General features: G+C 33.6%; 3 protein-coding genes across 6 annotated transcripts; 1 reads left to right on the top strand and 2 right to left on the bottom strand.

Annotated features, from left to right (window-relative positions):
• Nucleotides 1–3,918: 3,918 nt before the first annotated feature.
• On the bottom strand, nt 3,919–4,831 carry LOC127245517 (40S ribosomal protein S27-2-like). Its single transcript, XM_051266452.1, has 4 exons — nt 4,711–4,831; nt 4,514–4,615; nt 4,390–4,418; nt 3,919–4,271 (listed from the first exon to the last, which is right to left on the bottom strand). The coding sequence occupies exons 1-4, from the start codon at nt 4,816–4,818 to the stop codon at nt 4,145–4,147; spliced, it is 366 nt and encodes a 121-aa protein (XP_051122409.1). The 5' UTR covers nt 4,819–4,831; the 3' UTR covers nt 3,919–4,144.
• A 2,018-nt stretch (nt 4,832–6,849) lies between these two features.
• On the top strand, nt 6,850–16,341 carry LOC127245314 (uncharacterized). Of its 4 annotated transcripts, none has more exons than XM_051266136.1 (5): nt 6,850–8,256; nt 9,572–10,143; nt 10,221–10,440; nt 10,813–12,166; nt 16,165–16,341. In XM_051266136.1, exons 1-4 carry the CDS (start codon nt 7,006–7,008, stop codon nt 12,157–12,159), a joined length of 3,390 nt encoding a protein of 1,129 aa, XP_051122093.1. In that variant the 5' UTR covers nt 6,850–7,005; the 3' UTR covers nt 12,160–12,166; nt 16,165–16,341. The 4 variants fall into 4 exon arrangements, with proteins under 4 accessions (XP_051122093.1, XP_051122092.1, XP_051122091.1 ...); XM_051266135.1 differs by lacking the exon at nt 16,165–16,341 and adding an exon at nt 15,044–15,203; XM_051266134.1 differs by lacking the exon at nt 16,165–16,341 and adding an exon at nt 15,291–15,454 and having other exon boundaries at nt 6,851–8,256.
• LOC127245315 (peptidyl-prolyl cis-trans isomerase FKBP19, chloroplastic) lies at nt 13,146–16,670 on the bottom strand. Its single transcript, XM_051266137.1, has 9 exons — nt 16,454–16,670; nt 16,232–16,366; nt 14,550–14,635; nt 14,405–14,455; nt 14,092–14,172; nt 13,971–14,015; nt 13,835–13,890; nt 13,663–13,738; nt 13,146–13,579 (listed from the first exon to the last, which is right to left on the bottom strand). Exons 1-9 carry the CDS (start codon nt 16,590–16,592, stop codon nt 13,472–13,474), a joined length of 777 nt encoding a protein of 258 aa, XP_051122094.1. The 5' UTR covers nt 16,593–16,670; the 3' UTR covers nt 13,146–13,471.
• Nucleotides 16,671–17,033: the final 363 nt, after the last annotated feature.

The following is a 17,033-nucleotide window of genomic DNA, read 5'->3' as shown; positions in this document are numbered from 1 at the left end:
TATGCCATCATATATGAATCATATAGATTATAGTTTTTTTGGATTTTATCACATATTTTTACTATTCATATTTTTTAAAAAAAAAAAATATCACTTTCAATAATTTTTTTGTATTATATTACAAATTTATTTTACATTAAAACATCAACATCTACTTATATCACGTTAAACAACTATTCAAATTCAATTTTTTACTAGGAAAAAAATCAATTTTGGTCCCAATATAATCAAAATTAATCAATTTTTGGTCCCAATATAAAAAATTCATTAATTTTGGTCTCAATATAACCAAAATTTATCAATTTATTTTGGTCCCAATATAAACAATTTCAATCAATTTTGGTCTCATTATAAACAATTTTTATCAATTTTGGTCCCACCGTTAAAAAACAAACGAAAATTGCTGACGTGGACATGAAAGAGGTGACGTGGCAGTTGACTTGAAAAGTACACGGCCATGTTGTTACGTGACCATGTATATTTCAGTGTATAATTGTACATGGCCATGTACAATTATATACGGCCATGTTGTTACAGGGTCATGTATATTTCAGTGTATAATTATACATGGCCATGTTGTTACACGGTCATGTACAATTATACACGGTCATATTGTTACATGACCATGTATATTTCAGTGTATAATTATACATGACCATGTTGTTACACTGCCATGTATAATTCTACACGGCCGTGTATCTTTCTGTTTCGGTATAAAATTTTAATTTTTTGTTATATTTTTAAATTTATTTTTTTTGAATTTAGAATAGTTGATATAGTTAAAATGGAAAATAATAATCATAATATAATTAAAATATATCAATTTTAGTTCAAATATAAGTATTTATCAAGTATGTTCTTTTGGAAGATTTTGTCTAAAATTATACTATTTAGCAAAAATTTCAATATATTAATTGGATGTTTGTAAGAGAAATTTTTTTTAGTGTAGTGTAGTAATTAGTGGTTTCTTAATGACAGAAGAATGTATAATTGGTATATGGTTGAATATTAAGTTTTATATGCAGGTGCAGTTAAGTATGTGAAAAATTGCAGCTTAGTTTGAAGTATGTCTGCTATTGTTTTTTAATAGTGATGATGGATAATATAAAATGTTTTGGCTTTAAAAATAATAATAATATTTTTCCTTATATATATAATGTAAATATCTGTCTTATTTAAAAATTTAAATTTTTAGAAATGAGTATTATTCATTTACGAGAGTTTATATACTCTCTTCGTCCTATTGGAAAGGTGACATTTGTTTTTTTCAAATAAATTTTTTAATGTTAGTATTATATTGGATTGTAGTGAAAAAGAAAAAAATACCCCTATTAGTATGGTGTAATATAAAAGTAATGATATTTGTGTAATATATTATAACTTGAAATGATATTTATTATGTTAGATAGGTAGTACAGTTACTAAATTAAAAAATGATAACTTTGTTTTAGGACGGACGAAAATAAAAAATAGTAACCTTTTAATGGGACGGAGAAAGTATAAATAATGACATGCAAAGGTTCTAGAAATAGTGATAATGGGACGAAAAGACAGTGTTAAAAGGTGTGATGGTGTCGTCTGGTATTTTTTTGTTAAGTCAAAACTTTGACTATGCTCTTTTTATTTCACGCATCCCGAAAACTCTTTTAGCTAGAGCTCTTTTAGCTAGAGTGACAGTGGAGTGACGTTTTATATATATATATATAAAAATAAAATATACTCTCTTCCTCCCACATAATTTGTTCATATTTTCTATTCTTGTATGTCCCACATAATTTATCTATTTTTTTTTGAAAATATAATTATACACTTTAATCTCATTTTAAATTTTAAATTTTATAATTTTTTTAATCTTAATTAAACTATTTAGTTATTTTAATCTTAATTCACAATTATTTTTATTATACGATAATTATTTTTACTAATAGACTTCTTAATTATTTATTAATCACACTTTATCTAAATATCTAAATTCTCGTATCTACAGTAATAGACCCATAATACATGGGACGAAAGGAGTATTATTTTTTAATATAAATTATTATTTTATTTTGAAAAAATAATAAAAACCAACACATGTTGCATGCCTAAGTAATGCCTGGTAGATAACCCTCATATTAATTCTGATCCTTCTCTATAAAAAAAAATAAAATTGAGTTTGTTTCTTTCGAGTTTATAATAAATTTGATATTAATTTAAATGATATTTTGATATAATATTTTATAAAAATAAATAATATATCTTCTTATTAAAATTGTATAAAGAATAACTGAAATCAACAAAAGAACAAACTATTCTATCATCTAAATTTGATTTATTTATAATAAAACAAGCATACTTCGCCTCTAAATCTTTACTAAATTTATTTCTAATTTAACTTTGTGCTTTTTTGAAGCCTTAAATTTTGTTTTAATTTAAATAGTTATTCAGGTATTTTAAAAATAATAAATTTTATATACTATTGCAACATTGTATAGCCAAAAGAAATCAGACTCAAACCTTAAAGATGTCACTAAAGTGCCCTGAAACTTCCATCACAAAATTAAAATTAAATAAATAAACTTATTATACATATATATAATATTATATACAATATTTATTTTATAAAATATAGGTTTGTTCTTCAAAATTATTTTTTTTCTCCCCAATCATTAGACATTTAATATAAATACAATTTTTATATTATTTACACAATCTCCGTATAAAGAAATATATATATACCACAAACCAAAATACTAAACAAACCAACCTATTTTTAATAAAATAAATAAAACACAATATAATGTTATTCATATTATTCAATATTTATTTTATATTTTAAAATTAGTGTAATATGAAAATTTAAAAATGAAAACACAATAATATATTGATTGACTTGTCCAAACATTCCAATCCAACTTGTTCTTTCTCATGCTCATTGTCTCCCTAGTGAAAGAAAACAAATACTACTATAACTCAAGATTGACAATGCCAGCCAAGAATATGTTATAAAACATAAGAATGATACAACAAAACTTCACCCACCCTCTAAATTTTGAATCATTATCTTTAGCAATTTCTAATGTAAGACAACCTAACATTCAAACAAATTATGGGATCAAACATTCAAATAAATCATGTGATCAAACATTGCCAAGATATGCATAAGAATTTGTCTATATAAGTCAAAAACAAACTAACCTCGAAGCACAGAAAATAAGAATCCGTTTCTTTAAAGTCTAATTTTTGTCGGACACTACGCAGAAAAAATAAAAACAATAAAAAAATCACCAAAATCATCAAATCAAAGATCTAATTTTCATTTAACATATTGCAAACTATTTCAAATTTTCATTAAAACATCACAGCATATACTATTTCCTTCAAATATTTACTATTTCCAAATCCAAACCTTATAGAAATATCAATTCCCCATATTCTAGCATACACAAGCAATATTTACATCCATTGGAAAATGTAAATTAAGGACTTCTAATTCAAATAAACCACTAAAATAACATGAATGTTATTTGATCAGCAGCCATGGCTCTCAATACTGGAAGCATTAAACTATTCACCATGGACCAAAGACACAAAAGAACTAAAAACCTCGAAAATATCCATAAACACCATAATAACATTTTAATGTAAAATCCCAACACCCCTTTGCATTCATTGTCACCAAGTTATATCAACAGAATCATAACAGATCTCCTTGTGTATGTGCAAATATATATATATATATATATATGTTAAATTTTCTTGCTTCTTTCAGATGATCTAATAAAAATGCAAAGATTGCATGCACAACAGGGTTGTAAAGCCCACAACATACATATATATCACAATATCAGTCATAATTTTGTAAAATAGAAAACCTATCTACTGCAGGGCACAAATAATCTCAATAAAATAAATTGAAAACTACAATAAGGCACCGAGGAGAAGCATCCATCACACCCCAAAACCAAAGGGTTTAAATAACAATGTCATATTCTAAAGCAAAAACTGTTAATTACGACCAATTCGAATTGATACATGCATCCAAGATAAAGAATTAGAAAAAAATATATATACTTTCTCACATTCTTGTGAATTCAATTACTAGTAATTCATTATACCATGAATGCAAGGAGAGTATATATATAATCAAGCAACATTAGATTTAATCACCCTTTCTCCTGAAGGAGCAGCCCTCTGTAAGTCTGGCGCGCCCACCTGTAGGTTGGCAAAGCACTGTCTGACAATTTCCGCACACCACCACCGTCTGAGAATGGCTAAATACAGTTGTTCTGCACATAGATCAACATTTTATTTTTTTTGGAAGAAAAACATAATCAATTTCTCATTCAATAGAAATCAAAATTTTTGAGATTCAGATAACGGTATAAAGCGAAAATGCCTACTTACATGTTAAAGCAGCCTTGGCACTTGACATCCTACAGTTAAGAATAGAGTATTGAGTAAAAAGCGACAACAGAACGAACAATAAATGTACAACGCGAAAATTAAAGCGTATGAATGAGCGACTCACCATGAAGAAAGAATTCGGGGATTGAACGAGACGCTTGAGCTTGTGCTTCCTCTTTTCAAGCTCCGCCGGTGGGTTGAGCAAATCGTAATCGTTTGAAAGGACCTTATCACGAACATCATTGGTTAAGCACACACGAATCTCAATTGAGAATCGATAAAAGATATTAACAGCAGCGAGTAAACGAATCACAAATCTACCATTTTGATTCGGAGCGCAACGGAGGCGGCAGCGGCTGAAAAGAGGCAAGCGACAAGAAACTCAGAGAATGCAAGAGAAGTGCTCCTAGGGTTTTGGCGATAGTACATGTATATTCCTGTATTGGCGCAAGCCGTTAGATTTGCGATGAAGTTTCAATCTTGACCGTCCATTTAATCAGAGACCATTGATCAGATTCAGAACCGGACTGAAACCACCCGAACAACTAGGAAGCAGCCCGGCCCGATCGAGGGCCGGGTCACTACAGTGAACATGGGCCTAGTCTCAAATTTGGGTCCGGGCCTTTAATGGATTTGGATCGCGGGCCAATATGATTAGGACTGATCCAAGATTGAACCGGACTGGTTCGGTCAGCTTGACTGGTCGGGGGGTATGATCCGGCCCAATCCGGACTACTTACCATTGATCAAATGGGACTATTTGGGCAACTTGACCCGGATATAAAATATCAATGTTTCGTTTGATCAAAATTCCAAATTTCTACTATTTGATTCTCTATTTTTCAAAAACAAAAAAATAAAAATCAAACGAATAGGAGATTATATTTTTTAGGGGGATTTTCTTTAATAATTTTTTTTTTGATATTTATTAATTTTATATAATACAAAAATTAATATTGTAATATGTAATTATTGTCGTAAGTTGATATATTGCAAGAATTTTTTTAATATGGTAATTCTATTTACAAAAGTGTGAAGAATTAGCCCCCTTCTCGTGCCCGTCTGGATTCACCCCGGCCCACAACCCAATATATACAATCCAAGACCTTAATCATCAAGTAATATTATAATTTTTTATTTTTTATTTCAAAAATTAATATATATAAATTTATTAAAAATTAAAAATTAATTTTAAAAAACGGGCCGATTAAACACGATCTGACATTTATGAGTCCAGACACAACCTGATTCATTAACATGCCGGACCAAACATGGCCCAAAAAATATCGGCCCTATTTTTTTAGACTCAAGCACTGTTTTTTCCGTCCTAATCGGACCCGACTTTCGAACCATTCTTATTTTTGACATCTCTAATAATAATGACATATTTATAAATAAATATAATATTGAATAATATAAATAAAAATATATATAAAAATTAGTTTACATAAATAAACATATATATTTTTGTAAAGAAATAAAAATAAATTCCTAGATTTAAAGTTGATAAGTAAAATATAATAATAATAATAATGTATTGTATAAATTGCATGCGAACTAGCTGATTAGGCTAACCAATATTGCTTTGATTACTAATTAACACAAGACATATATAAGATAAAACTCAACGAATTGGGTGCTGAAATTTCAGCGCCGGCCGAATAACTATGATTAATTATATATGTTTTTTTATGAATTATATTAATTCATTATATAAATTAAAATTAATTAAAATCTTAAGTGTGAATTAAAAAGATTTCAGCACATGATCCTTGTTGAAGATAAAATATAATAATGCATTTTTCTTTTTTTATTTTTTTTTTATCAAGCTTAAGTTATAGAATATTCACAAGAGCCATCATAATTTATTTATTTTATTCAAAAGTGTTATTTAAGATTAAAAATAATAATAATAATAATTAGATGTTCAAGATCAACTTTAAATGGGGATACATTTTTTCTTTTTTGGCATCTTTTAATTTAAAAATGACACAATAAATAAAATATAAGTATTTAATGTAGTTATAATAAATATAATAGGTAATATACAATTTACCGTTATACAATTTACCATAATATATACTCTCATCTCAATTGTATGTCTATTTTTTTTTTCATTTCGATCTGTTTTATATAATTTATTTTTTAAAAAAATATGATTATATATTTTAATTATATTTTAAATATTATTATTTATTATTTTATTAATTTTTTAATTAAATTATTGTGTTATACTGGGGTAATAATTATTTTACTAATATAGAATAAGAGGGAGTGTTTAATTTAATATTAGTAGCATACAGCTGCAATCAATTACGTTTATTAAAGTTAACAGTAAATAAATAAAAATGTAAATTTACAATTTCGAGATTTGGACGGTAAATCATGCAACATTGAAGATGGACCTATTAACGGCTGAGATTGGCCGGAACACATCACACCATTTTGGTAGCGAAATGACGATTATGACCTCCAATGTGTTCATCGCTATTCCGTTTCCTCGCTTCCCTTTGATGGGAATAACGTCATCGAAATCTTCAGAGCTCAGACTTTGACTCCCATTCTTACACTGAACTCCGATCTGATTCGGAAAGCTATTCAGCGCCGCCGGCCGATATGCTCCCGCCGGAGCTCCAGCCACGGGCCTTCCGCCCCTACATATCGTCCTCGGTAAGCGCCCCCTCTTTCCCCTCTTCGTCGTCCTCCTATAATGGCGACCAAAACCCCAACCCTAGCCCTGCCGCCTCCATGTATTACGGCGGAAGCGCCGGCGGCGGTCGACGCACCAGTTCATCTATGAAGAATTCCAGGTTTTCTCCTTCCAGTTTCGTCCACAACGCCAGAATTGCTATCGCGCTGGTGCCCTCGGCTGCTTTTCTCATTGACCTAGGCGGCGGGCCCGTTGTCGCCACTCTTGTCGTCGGTTTAATGGTTGCTTACATCTTCGATTCTATGAATTTCAAATCCGGCTCCTTCTTTGCCATATGGTTTTCTCTACTTGCGGCGCAGATTACGTTTTTCTTCAGTTCTTCTCTCTTTAACACCTTCAATTTCGTGTCTCTAGCTCTCACTGCTGCCCTAACTTGTGGACTGACGAATTTCTTAATTGGAGTTTGGATTTCGCTTCAGTTTAAGTGGATACAAATCGAGTATCCCACCATTGTGCTTGCTCTTGAGCGTGTTCTGTTTGCCTCTGTTCCGATCATAGCCTCCACGCTTTTCACCTGGGCAACTGTTTCCGCCGTTGGTATGATAAATGCTGCTTACTATCTGATGATTTTTAACTGCATTTTCTACTGGCTCTACTCGGTTCCTCGTGTGTCCTCGTTCAAATTGAAGCAGGAATTGAGTTACCATGGTGGTGAGGTTCCTGATGATAATTTCATTCTTGGTCAGCTCGAGAGTTGTGTGCACACTTTGAATCTTTTGTTCTCTCCTTTATTGTTCCACATTGCATCACACTATCTAGTGGCATTTTCATCTAGTGCTGCTGTTTGTGATATGTTCCTGCTTTTCTTCATTCCATTTCTATTTCAACTTTACGCATCTACAAGAGGGGCACTGTGGTGGGTTACTAAGAAGGAGCATGAGCTGAAGAACATTCGTCTTGTGAATGGTGCTGTGGCGCTGGTAGTTATTGTAATATGCTTAGAGGTCAGGGTTGTTTTTCATGCATTCGGACGGTACATTCATGTTCCACCACCTCTGAATTATCTGTTAGTCACTGTTACAATGCTTGGAGGTGCAGTTGCTGCTGGTACTTATGCTATTGGTTTGGTATCTGATGCATTCAGCTCACTGGCCTTTACTTCTTTGTCGATCGTTGTCAGTTCTACTGGAGCAATTGTCGTTGGATTCCCTATCCTGGTACTACATTCTGTATCAATTTATTTGTAGCATGCATCTTTAGTTTCCTCATAATATGATGCATCTGATGAGAATATGTTTTTATGTAGTGTATTTTAATTTATTTTTCGTTCTGCTTCTTGCAATTGTATGCAACTAACACTGCTTGATCCTTCAACCAAAAATTACTCATCATTGGCATAGGTTTTGTTGATATATGGTTTAAACTTTGTGAAATCAGTTAGTATGTATTTCATCTCTATTTGAGCAGATCATTATTTGGATTTTGTGTGTGCACATATGTATATTATATGCTGTATTGCTCGTGTTAATATTTTGATTATTTGGAATTTTCCATATAATATTTGTGAGTTTCCTTCTAGCAAGAAGAATAGTTTGTAACCTAATGATAGCTAGCTCAGCTTTTTCACTTTTTCCCAAGTAGACATGATTAGGTAAAACAAACATGATCAGGCGATGTAGGAATGGATAAATAGTTCCCTGGTACATCCGCGATTGTTTTTTTGGGCTTAAATAGTAGCGATTGTTGAAGCAGTACATTCTCTCTAGTCTCTTACCATTGTGTATCTCAAAGCCTTTGTTTTCTGCTCTCTTCATCCTCGTTCTTATGTATTTGACATTTTAGGATATCTGTTGTGGTGGGTAATGAACTTCAATAGCATGAATTCTGCTACCTTAATCTCACTGAAACCATAAATTTGGAAACAAAGAAAAAGTGGTGGGGAGAAAACCTGACATCAACAGCAGCAAAAAGGATGTCGGCGGAAAGTTATGACTGGCACTTTGGTTTATCTCATTAAATCATTGCATTGTAATGCTGGGCTTTCTATTGACTGGTGCATAGCTTTTGAACAGCTAGCATCACCTGACAGATACTCCTGTCAAAATGAAATTCCAATTTTAGACTTCTATAAAACCTTAAGATACAAAATATTAGTATATGTTTCTTGGGATAGATAATATATGTAATTTTGATGAATTAATAAGCATTGATTCTTCTAAATAACTCCGATGGCTGAACTAGATATTGGTAATCTGCAGAGGTGTATTTTTTTTTCCCATTTACTGAATCCTGTGTTGAAACCCAATTTCTGCATTGTGAATATCTGACTTGGTGTTTCTGAAAGATCATGTTTTGTAGGCTAAATTTTCTAATGTGTTTTATCCTTCATTTTTCATCATGGAGATGTAAGTCAATTCGAAGAATTATTTACAAAGAACATGACAAAAAACACCTTGCATCCTCAAACCTCTCTCTCCTTAATGTTTTGTTTTATAAGCATATAGCTGAAAGCCAATAATTTTCATTATGCAGTTCCTCCCACTCCCAGCAGTTGCCGGATATTATTTTGCTCGATTTTTCACAAAGAAGAGTTTGCCTTCATACTTTGCTTTTTTTGTTCTCGGTAGCTTAATGGTGGCATGGTTTGTCATGCATAACTATTGGGGCTTGAATATTTGGATAGCGGGCATGCCATTGAAGTCTTTCTGTAAGCTTATAGTTGGCAGTATAATTCTGGCAATGGCAATTCCTGGTGTAGCTGTTCTTCCACCAAAATTCCGTTTCTTGACTGAAGTTGGATTAATCAGTCATGCATTGTTACTGTGCCATATTGAAAATAGTTTTTTTAACTATTCAAATGTGTATTATTATGGGATGGATGACGAAGTAATGTATCCAAGTTATATGGTTGTGATGACTACTTTTGCTGGTTTGGCCATTGTGAGAAGACTATCTGCAGATCACAGAGTTGGATCAAAGGCAGTTTGGGTTCTGATATGCCTTTATTCAGCAAAACTGTCTTTACTTTTTGTGGCATCAAAGACTGTGTTGTGGGTGGCTGCTGTTCTTTTGCTAGCAGTATCTCCTCCGCTGCTGCTTTACAGGTACTGACAAACTTATTCCTGATGTAATTTGTCATGTTTTCTTTTGTTTAAAATTCGCCTATTTGATTATCTTGCAGGGATAAATCTAAATCAGCATCAAAGATGAAACCTTGGCAGGGTTATGCCCATGCATGCGTTGTTGCTTTATCTGTTTGGTATTGCCGTGAAACCATCTTTGAAGCCCTTCAATGGTGGAATGGAAGGTCTCCCTCAGATGGTTTGGTTTTCGGCTCATGCATCCTCTTGATCGGATTGGCTTGTATACCAATTGTTGCACTTCACTTTCCACATGTCATGGTACCTTTTATTATCTTATACTCAATTATATTTAAATTAGCTGAAATATTTTAGATAATACTACTATGTAATCTTTCTAATTAATGGAGCAGATATAATCACTTGCCAATCATGTGACAGTTTTAGTATTCAGGGCATGTCTTGATTTACTTTCAGTTTAAGCTCTGCAGTTGGTTTGAATGATTGTTTTTCTATCTCAGAGAGCTTCAAAATGCTTTAACTTTTGAATTGCCCTTAAACGATAGTGTTGTTAATATTGACCCAAATGATTTTACTATGATTTTACTAGCTATCTGTTCTTTTTATGCACCTACTTCTGTCATTTGCGTTAGAAATGGTGTTGATGTGATAAATTTATTTTGTTTATCGCAGGCTGCTAAGAGATACTTGGTATTGCTTTTAGCAACTGGTCTGCTCTTTGTCCTGATGCAGCCACCAGTGCCGCTGGCATGGACTTATAACTCCGATTTTATCAGATCTGCTCGTCAGTCTACTGATGATATCTCGATATATGGCTTCATGGCTTCGAAGCCTACGTGGCCATCATGGTTGCTTATCATAGCCATCCTGCTCACTCTTGCAGCTGTCACCTCCATTATTCCCATCAAGTACATAGTTGAGTTGAGGACATCTTACGCCATTGCTCTGGGAGTTGCACTTGGAATTTACATATCTGCAGAGTATTTTCTTCAGGCGGCAATTCTACATGCTCTTATTATCGTTACCATGGTCTGCACTTCCGTGTTTGTCGTATTCACGCATTTACCTTCAGCCTCCAGCACAAAGCTATTGCCTTGGGTGTTTGCTCTGATTGTGGCACTCTTCCCCGTCACATATTTACTCGAAGGGCAGGTGAGAATCAACAAAAATGTTCTCGGCGAGATCGAAGATATGGCTGAAGAAGACAGCAAGATTGCGACATTACTTGCAGTTGAAGGTGCAAGGACATCTCTTCTCGGTTTGTATGCAGCCATCTTCATGCTAATAGCCCTCGAGATTAAGTTCGAGCTGGCTTCACTCATGCGGGAAAAACACACTGACAGAGGCGGGCTTCGACATAGCCAGTCCGGAGAAGGCAGTCTGGCTACCGTTCCTCCAAGATTAAGATTCATGAAGCAACGCAGGGCCTCTACAATGCCGACATTTACCATCAAAAGAATGGCTGCAGAGGGCGCCTGGATGCCAGCAGTCGGCAACGTTGCCACTGTCATGTGCTTCGCCATATGCCTGATCTTGAATTTGCATCTCACTGGGGGATCAAACCGGTCGATCTTTTTCTTGGCACCCATTCTTTTGCTGCTTAATCAGGACTCGGATTTCTTCGCCGGATTTGGCGATAAGCAGAGGTACTTCCCGGTCACTATGGCGATCTCCGTGTACCTCGCCTTGGCTTCGCTATACAGCATCTGGGAAGAAGTGTGGCATGGAAATACGGGGTGGGGGGTTGATATTGGGGGGCCTGATTGGATATTCGCTGTCAAGAACCTCGCCCTCCTCGTTATGACAATCCCGAGCCACATTTTATTCAATCAATTCGTTTGGAGCTTCACGAAACAGGCGGACTCTAAGCCACTGCTTACTATACCCCTGAATCTGCCCCCGGTTATCGTCACAGATCTTATCCAGGTTAAGGTTTTGGGGCTGCTTGGAGTTATATATTCCTTGGCGCAGTATCTAATTTCCAGACAACAATATCTGTCAGGGTTGAAGTATATTTAGAGACGAGGTTAGTTACACTCTTAACTCATCTTCTTCTTCTTCTTTACAGTGTGTTATGAGATTTTTTTTGGAAGTAAGATTTTGACTTAATTGATTCAGAATATTCTCTGGTCATTGCTATATAAGCTGTGGATTAAGTGTAAATTATATCTTGTGTTCTTGCCTTGCCTGTGTTTGTTCTGATCTATTATTCATCTAATTGGGAGATAACTCACTAAATGGACAAGGAATTTTCATACACACATATATAATATGGGTGTCTAATACACATAATATGATATGATAATATGGGCAGATGATGATGGAATTATTGGGCTTTGTTTGGTTTTGATTTGAAATTGGAGTTTTGATTTGACATTTTATTTAGATAGTGTTTTGATGTTATATTCTGTTAGAGGAAATATTGTATTTTTCTAGTATTTTAATGTGATCGTATTGTAAGAAAAGATATTGTATTTTTACTGAAATTGTGCCAAAACAAACACACGTATGGTAGGCTACAACATGCAAATATTTTTGTGAAGGGTCATATTTCTGTACAGGCATACGAAGGTTTGAATTTGGGTTTGATAGTAGTGTTTAATCTTATTTAGATATATTTTTAATCTCATACTTTGAATAAAAAAATTATTTATTTTTTGGTTTGATCTCCTAGTACAAGACCAAAATTATAGTTTAAAGAAAGATAATTGCATTTCTGAGTGTTGTGTGTTATATATATACACACACTCCTGAATAGGATGTAATAAAGGTAAACAAATATTGAATAAAGGGTAATAAGTTGAATAGTAAATTTCCAATTGAACTTAATAGCTTCAAAATTAGATGCAATAATACAAGTCTAAAAATATGTACTTGAACTCATGATCATATTATAAATATATATATATATATATATTTATCAATGCCCAAAATGTTGTATATTAAATAAATGTGTGCATGTATGTATATACTATTTGCTTGATCTCACCTTAAAATTTCAATCGGAACATAATACATTTCACGTTATTGATGCCAAATTTTAAAGAAAGATAATACATGAGTATGTTTACAGACGTGTGACGTGTTGCATATGTTTCTTTACGTACTAGTTATACAAGTTATTATTTATTTATTTATTTTCACAATTTCTATATATCTACATATTATAAAATTTCTTATCAAAATTACTCTTCACCTATATATATACTACCTAAACTCAGCTGCAATTTCAACAAACTAGCAACCCCTTGCAACAAGACAACCAGCAGTTACAGTTTGAAGAGGGATTTGAATATCTCATGAGAGGTAGGGTAGGGTAGGGTAGGGTAGGTTAGGTAGACTTCCCATTTGGTACAATCTTGAGAAGCTCAATATCAAACAGAAGAGTTTTATCGATCAAACCCTGGTTCCTCAATACAAAATCCAGAGCCCTTTGCCCCTGTCAACATAAACCATTCATTCATTCATCACAATTCACAACTCACTTCACTTGGATGCATCAAACAATCTATCTCCAATTACCGAAAACGTAGTTGGCCTTGGACCTTTCTTGTTGTAGTCGTTCTCCGGGTATCCTAGTTCCGGAGGGACAATAATCCTAAAACACACTCTCATAGAATCTCAATTTGCTGTTACTCGACAAGCATGTGCTTAGATAGAAATAAACATTTGATGGATGATATGTTGTTGTTACCTTCTTACGCCACCAAGAGCCATGCCCGATACAGCCTCCTCGAAAGCAGGTATAACCTGAAGAACAGGGATTACGGAATTCAACAGCATGCAAAACCTTGCCTTACAAATTTAAATGTGAGGAATGATCACACCACCTCTTGTGATCCTAATCTGAACTTGTAGAAATCTTTATCCTCGCCCTGCAAAAACAGATTCCTGTGACAAAACTTGGAAGGGGAATCTGCACAGATTATGTATAATTTGAAATGGGAATACCACAAAGGAGCCGCCCTTTGTCTTGTTGCGAGCTTCGAAAATCCGGCCATAATATCCGATTGTGTAGCCATCCCAATCAATCTAGCAGCATCATTGTCAGGTTGACCTCAATATTATTTTAGGGTTTCTAAATAATATCACATGATATAAGATGGGTACATTCGACATTTGTGAATGCCAAGGTCAAGAGCGAAATATGTGTACATATGTAGTCCATTTTTATACCAACTGGAACTACCAAATTTGGTTTTCGGAAAATTTCATACCAATCTAAAGAATCTAGTCATTCAACCTATAGATATAATGGGCTTACCACTACAGTTTCACCGGTATTTGGAGTGGGGCCGGTTCCTACTCGTAAGTCCTGAGAGTTTTGTGTGCATTGGATTAACAACAAGGTTACAGATGCAGGATACTGAACAAATAGACTTACTAAAAATGGGTTATTAAAAGATGACCTTATACTGGAGACCGGAATTAGTTTCAGTATAATCAGGATACCGCATCTTTGTCTTGCCATAATCCTTTCCCCGCAGTGCTGGCACTGTATGCTCAAACAGTGAGCCTACAATTAGTCTTCAAAGCCACTAAACTGCACATAATAGTGAGAATTATACAAAGAACCCACACCCATCTCCTATACAAGTATCCTTAGGATAAGATTAACTACAGCACCAGTAAAAATTATAAATGGTTTGTGACAATTTGATAACTATAAAGCATGCTTATTTCCTACATTGTATTTCTATCTACAAATTCTGTGAAAACCTTGAAAGTTTTCAAAATCCAACTTCCATTCAAGTCCTCTTAATGATAAGCCATAGAAACAAATCTTTATGATGCCACTGACCTCTTGCATGTACAATAAAATATCACAGCACATGTTAAACATCTAACTTCTTTAACTTGTAATTTATATCACAAGTTCATGTATGAAATGACCATTTCACAGGGCAAGAATCCAACCGAGGATAACACTATCCGTCTCCGGTCCCTATAATGGTTTGCTTGTTTGTTATTCATCCTTTACAATGCCTGTAATGGTTTGGCTATTATATTCAATTAACTCAAAATATGGTATTTGATTAGTTATCTCATCATACACTATGTAGGCTAATGTGTGAACATGTAATTATAAACTGCATGTTAGGGAGAAGATCACATCACCTGGTCTGATTGCATATTGGCCTCTTGAACAGGTTCACATTTTGGTGATATTATTTGAGTACAAGATCATTTGTTTTCTTTCAAGTGCAAATGTTAATACAGCAACCGTATTGTACACTTTTCTGTGACCATAAGTTACTTGATTATTCAAGTTAAACAGCGCAACAATATTATGGTTTACCGGATCTTAACATCCAGTTTAATCATTTCATGTGTATGATATTGTTTACAAATCAAGCCAAGCACCAAAGCATGCTCTTCATCATTTCACACGTATTGAATAGCTAAATGTTCAAAAGAGCAATTCAAATTAAATCCTAATTCCGTTGAAGTCATTAATAACAATAGCATTCCAAGAGTAGGCAGAGGTTGAGGTTATAAATTTATTGCTCCCTTCTTAAATTGTTAGATGGGTTGTTGAACCTCAACTCGGCAGTTCATACAAACTTGAACTCAAGTTCTATAATCTCTGTCAAGCTTGAGCTCTATATTTCATGGAACATGTAAACATCAAGCTCGGCACCCAAAATATTGTCAGACAAGCCGAAGTAACTTAAACAAGCTATTTATATTATGTTAAACTCAAGCCCAATCTAACTTATTCTCAAGCATCAAAACGAATGAGTCAAATTAGACCTGGCTGATTTTTATTCATAGAAGGACTTCATTGTTTGCTTGTTTGTTATTATCATTTACAATGCCTACGATGGTTTTGCTATTATATTCAATTAACTCAAAAGATGGTATTTGATTATTTATCTCATCACACACTATGTAGGCTAATGTGTGAACATGTTATTATGTTGTCACGAGCATTCACTGAGCAGAGTTGCTGATAGACCGAATATCGAAAGTTAATATGCTCGACTTAATATACAATTCTAAGTTCTAACCTAATTTATGCAGGAACATTATGCCAAGAATACCGAATATTAACTGATAAATAAGATCTTAATAGGGAAGGGGAAATTACTATCAGCAAATTTGGATGAATCGGAAGCTTCACTTCGTTGGCTGCTTAAAATTGCCGCCGCCAATAATCCAACCGAGGATAACACTATCCGTCTCCGGTCAATCAGCGGCGTATGCTCCAAATTTCCATTACTCGCTTCAATTCAGCAAACAAAATAAAATTTAACGCAAAAACAAACTTCAGCAAACGGAGAAAAAAAAACAAAAAATTGCTCACACCGACCAGAAGATGTTGACAACTCCACTATGGAACTCCGACAAACTATGCGGCGGCTGGAAAATGCATGCGGTGGCGGACTCACTGCAACCGACTTCGCCGGAAAATGCTTCGAAAGTGCTCCGACGGCTGAGATTGAAGCCATCGTTTTTGAGAATGCAACAAACCTTCTTCAGCCTATCGAGTGGATTCTAGAAATGCTCCGCGGGAAGATATCGACCTCAGCTTCTTCTTATAGCAACCGCCACTGCAAATGACAATTCTACCCTCAACCTTATGGGACTAAAAAAAATAAATATTTTAAAAAATTTAATGAAAAATTAAATAGATTGAAGAAAAAATTACAGTAGTATTTGACTGACAAAGGTCAAATATATTTATATTGAGGCGGTAGATATTATTGTAAAATATAAAATTGAGATCACATAAATTACTGTGCGACCAGTTAAAGGGCGCTAAATTTTAGCTAATTTATTCTATTTAGATAAGTAACGAAGTGTTAGATATCGTGTAATTAATTAAGAAATATATTGATAAAAATAATTATAATTTAATAAAAATAATTTTAAATTAAATTTTAAATTAT

The sequence above is a fragment of the Andrographis paniculata genome, unplaced genomic scaffold (assembly GCF_009805555.1).
Source record: "Andrographis paniculata isolate CXL003 unplaced genomic scaffold, ASM980555v1 Contig22END, whole genome shotgun sequence".
Lineage (NCBI taxonomy): Eukaryota > Viridiplantae > Streptophyta > Magnoliopsida > Lamiales > Acanthaceae > Andrographis > Andrographis paniculata.
The sequence above is the reverse complement of the archived record's forward strand: the minus strand, read 5'-3'. Positions and strand labels throughout refer to the sequence as shown.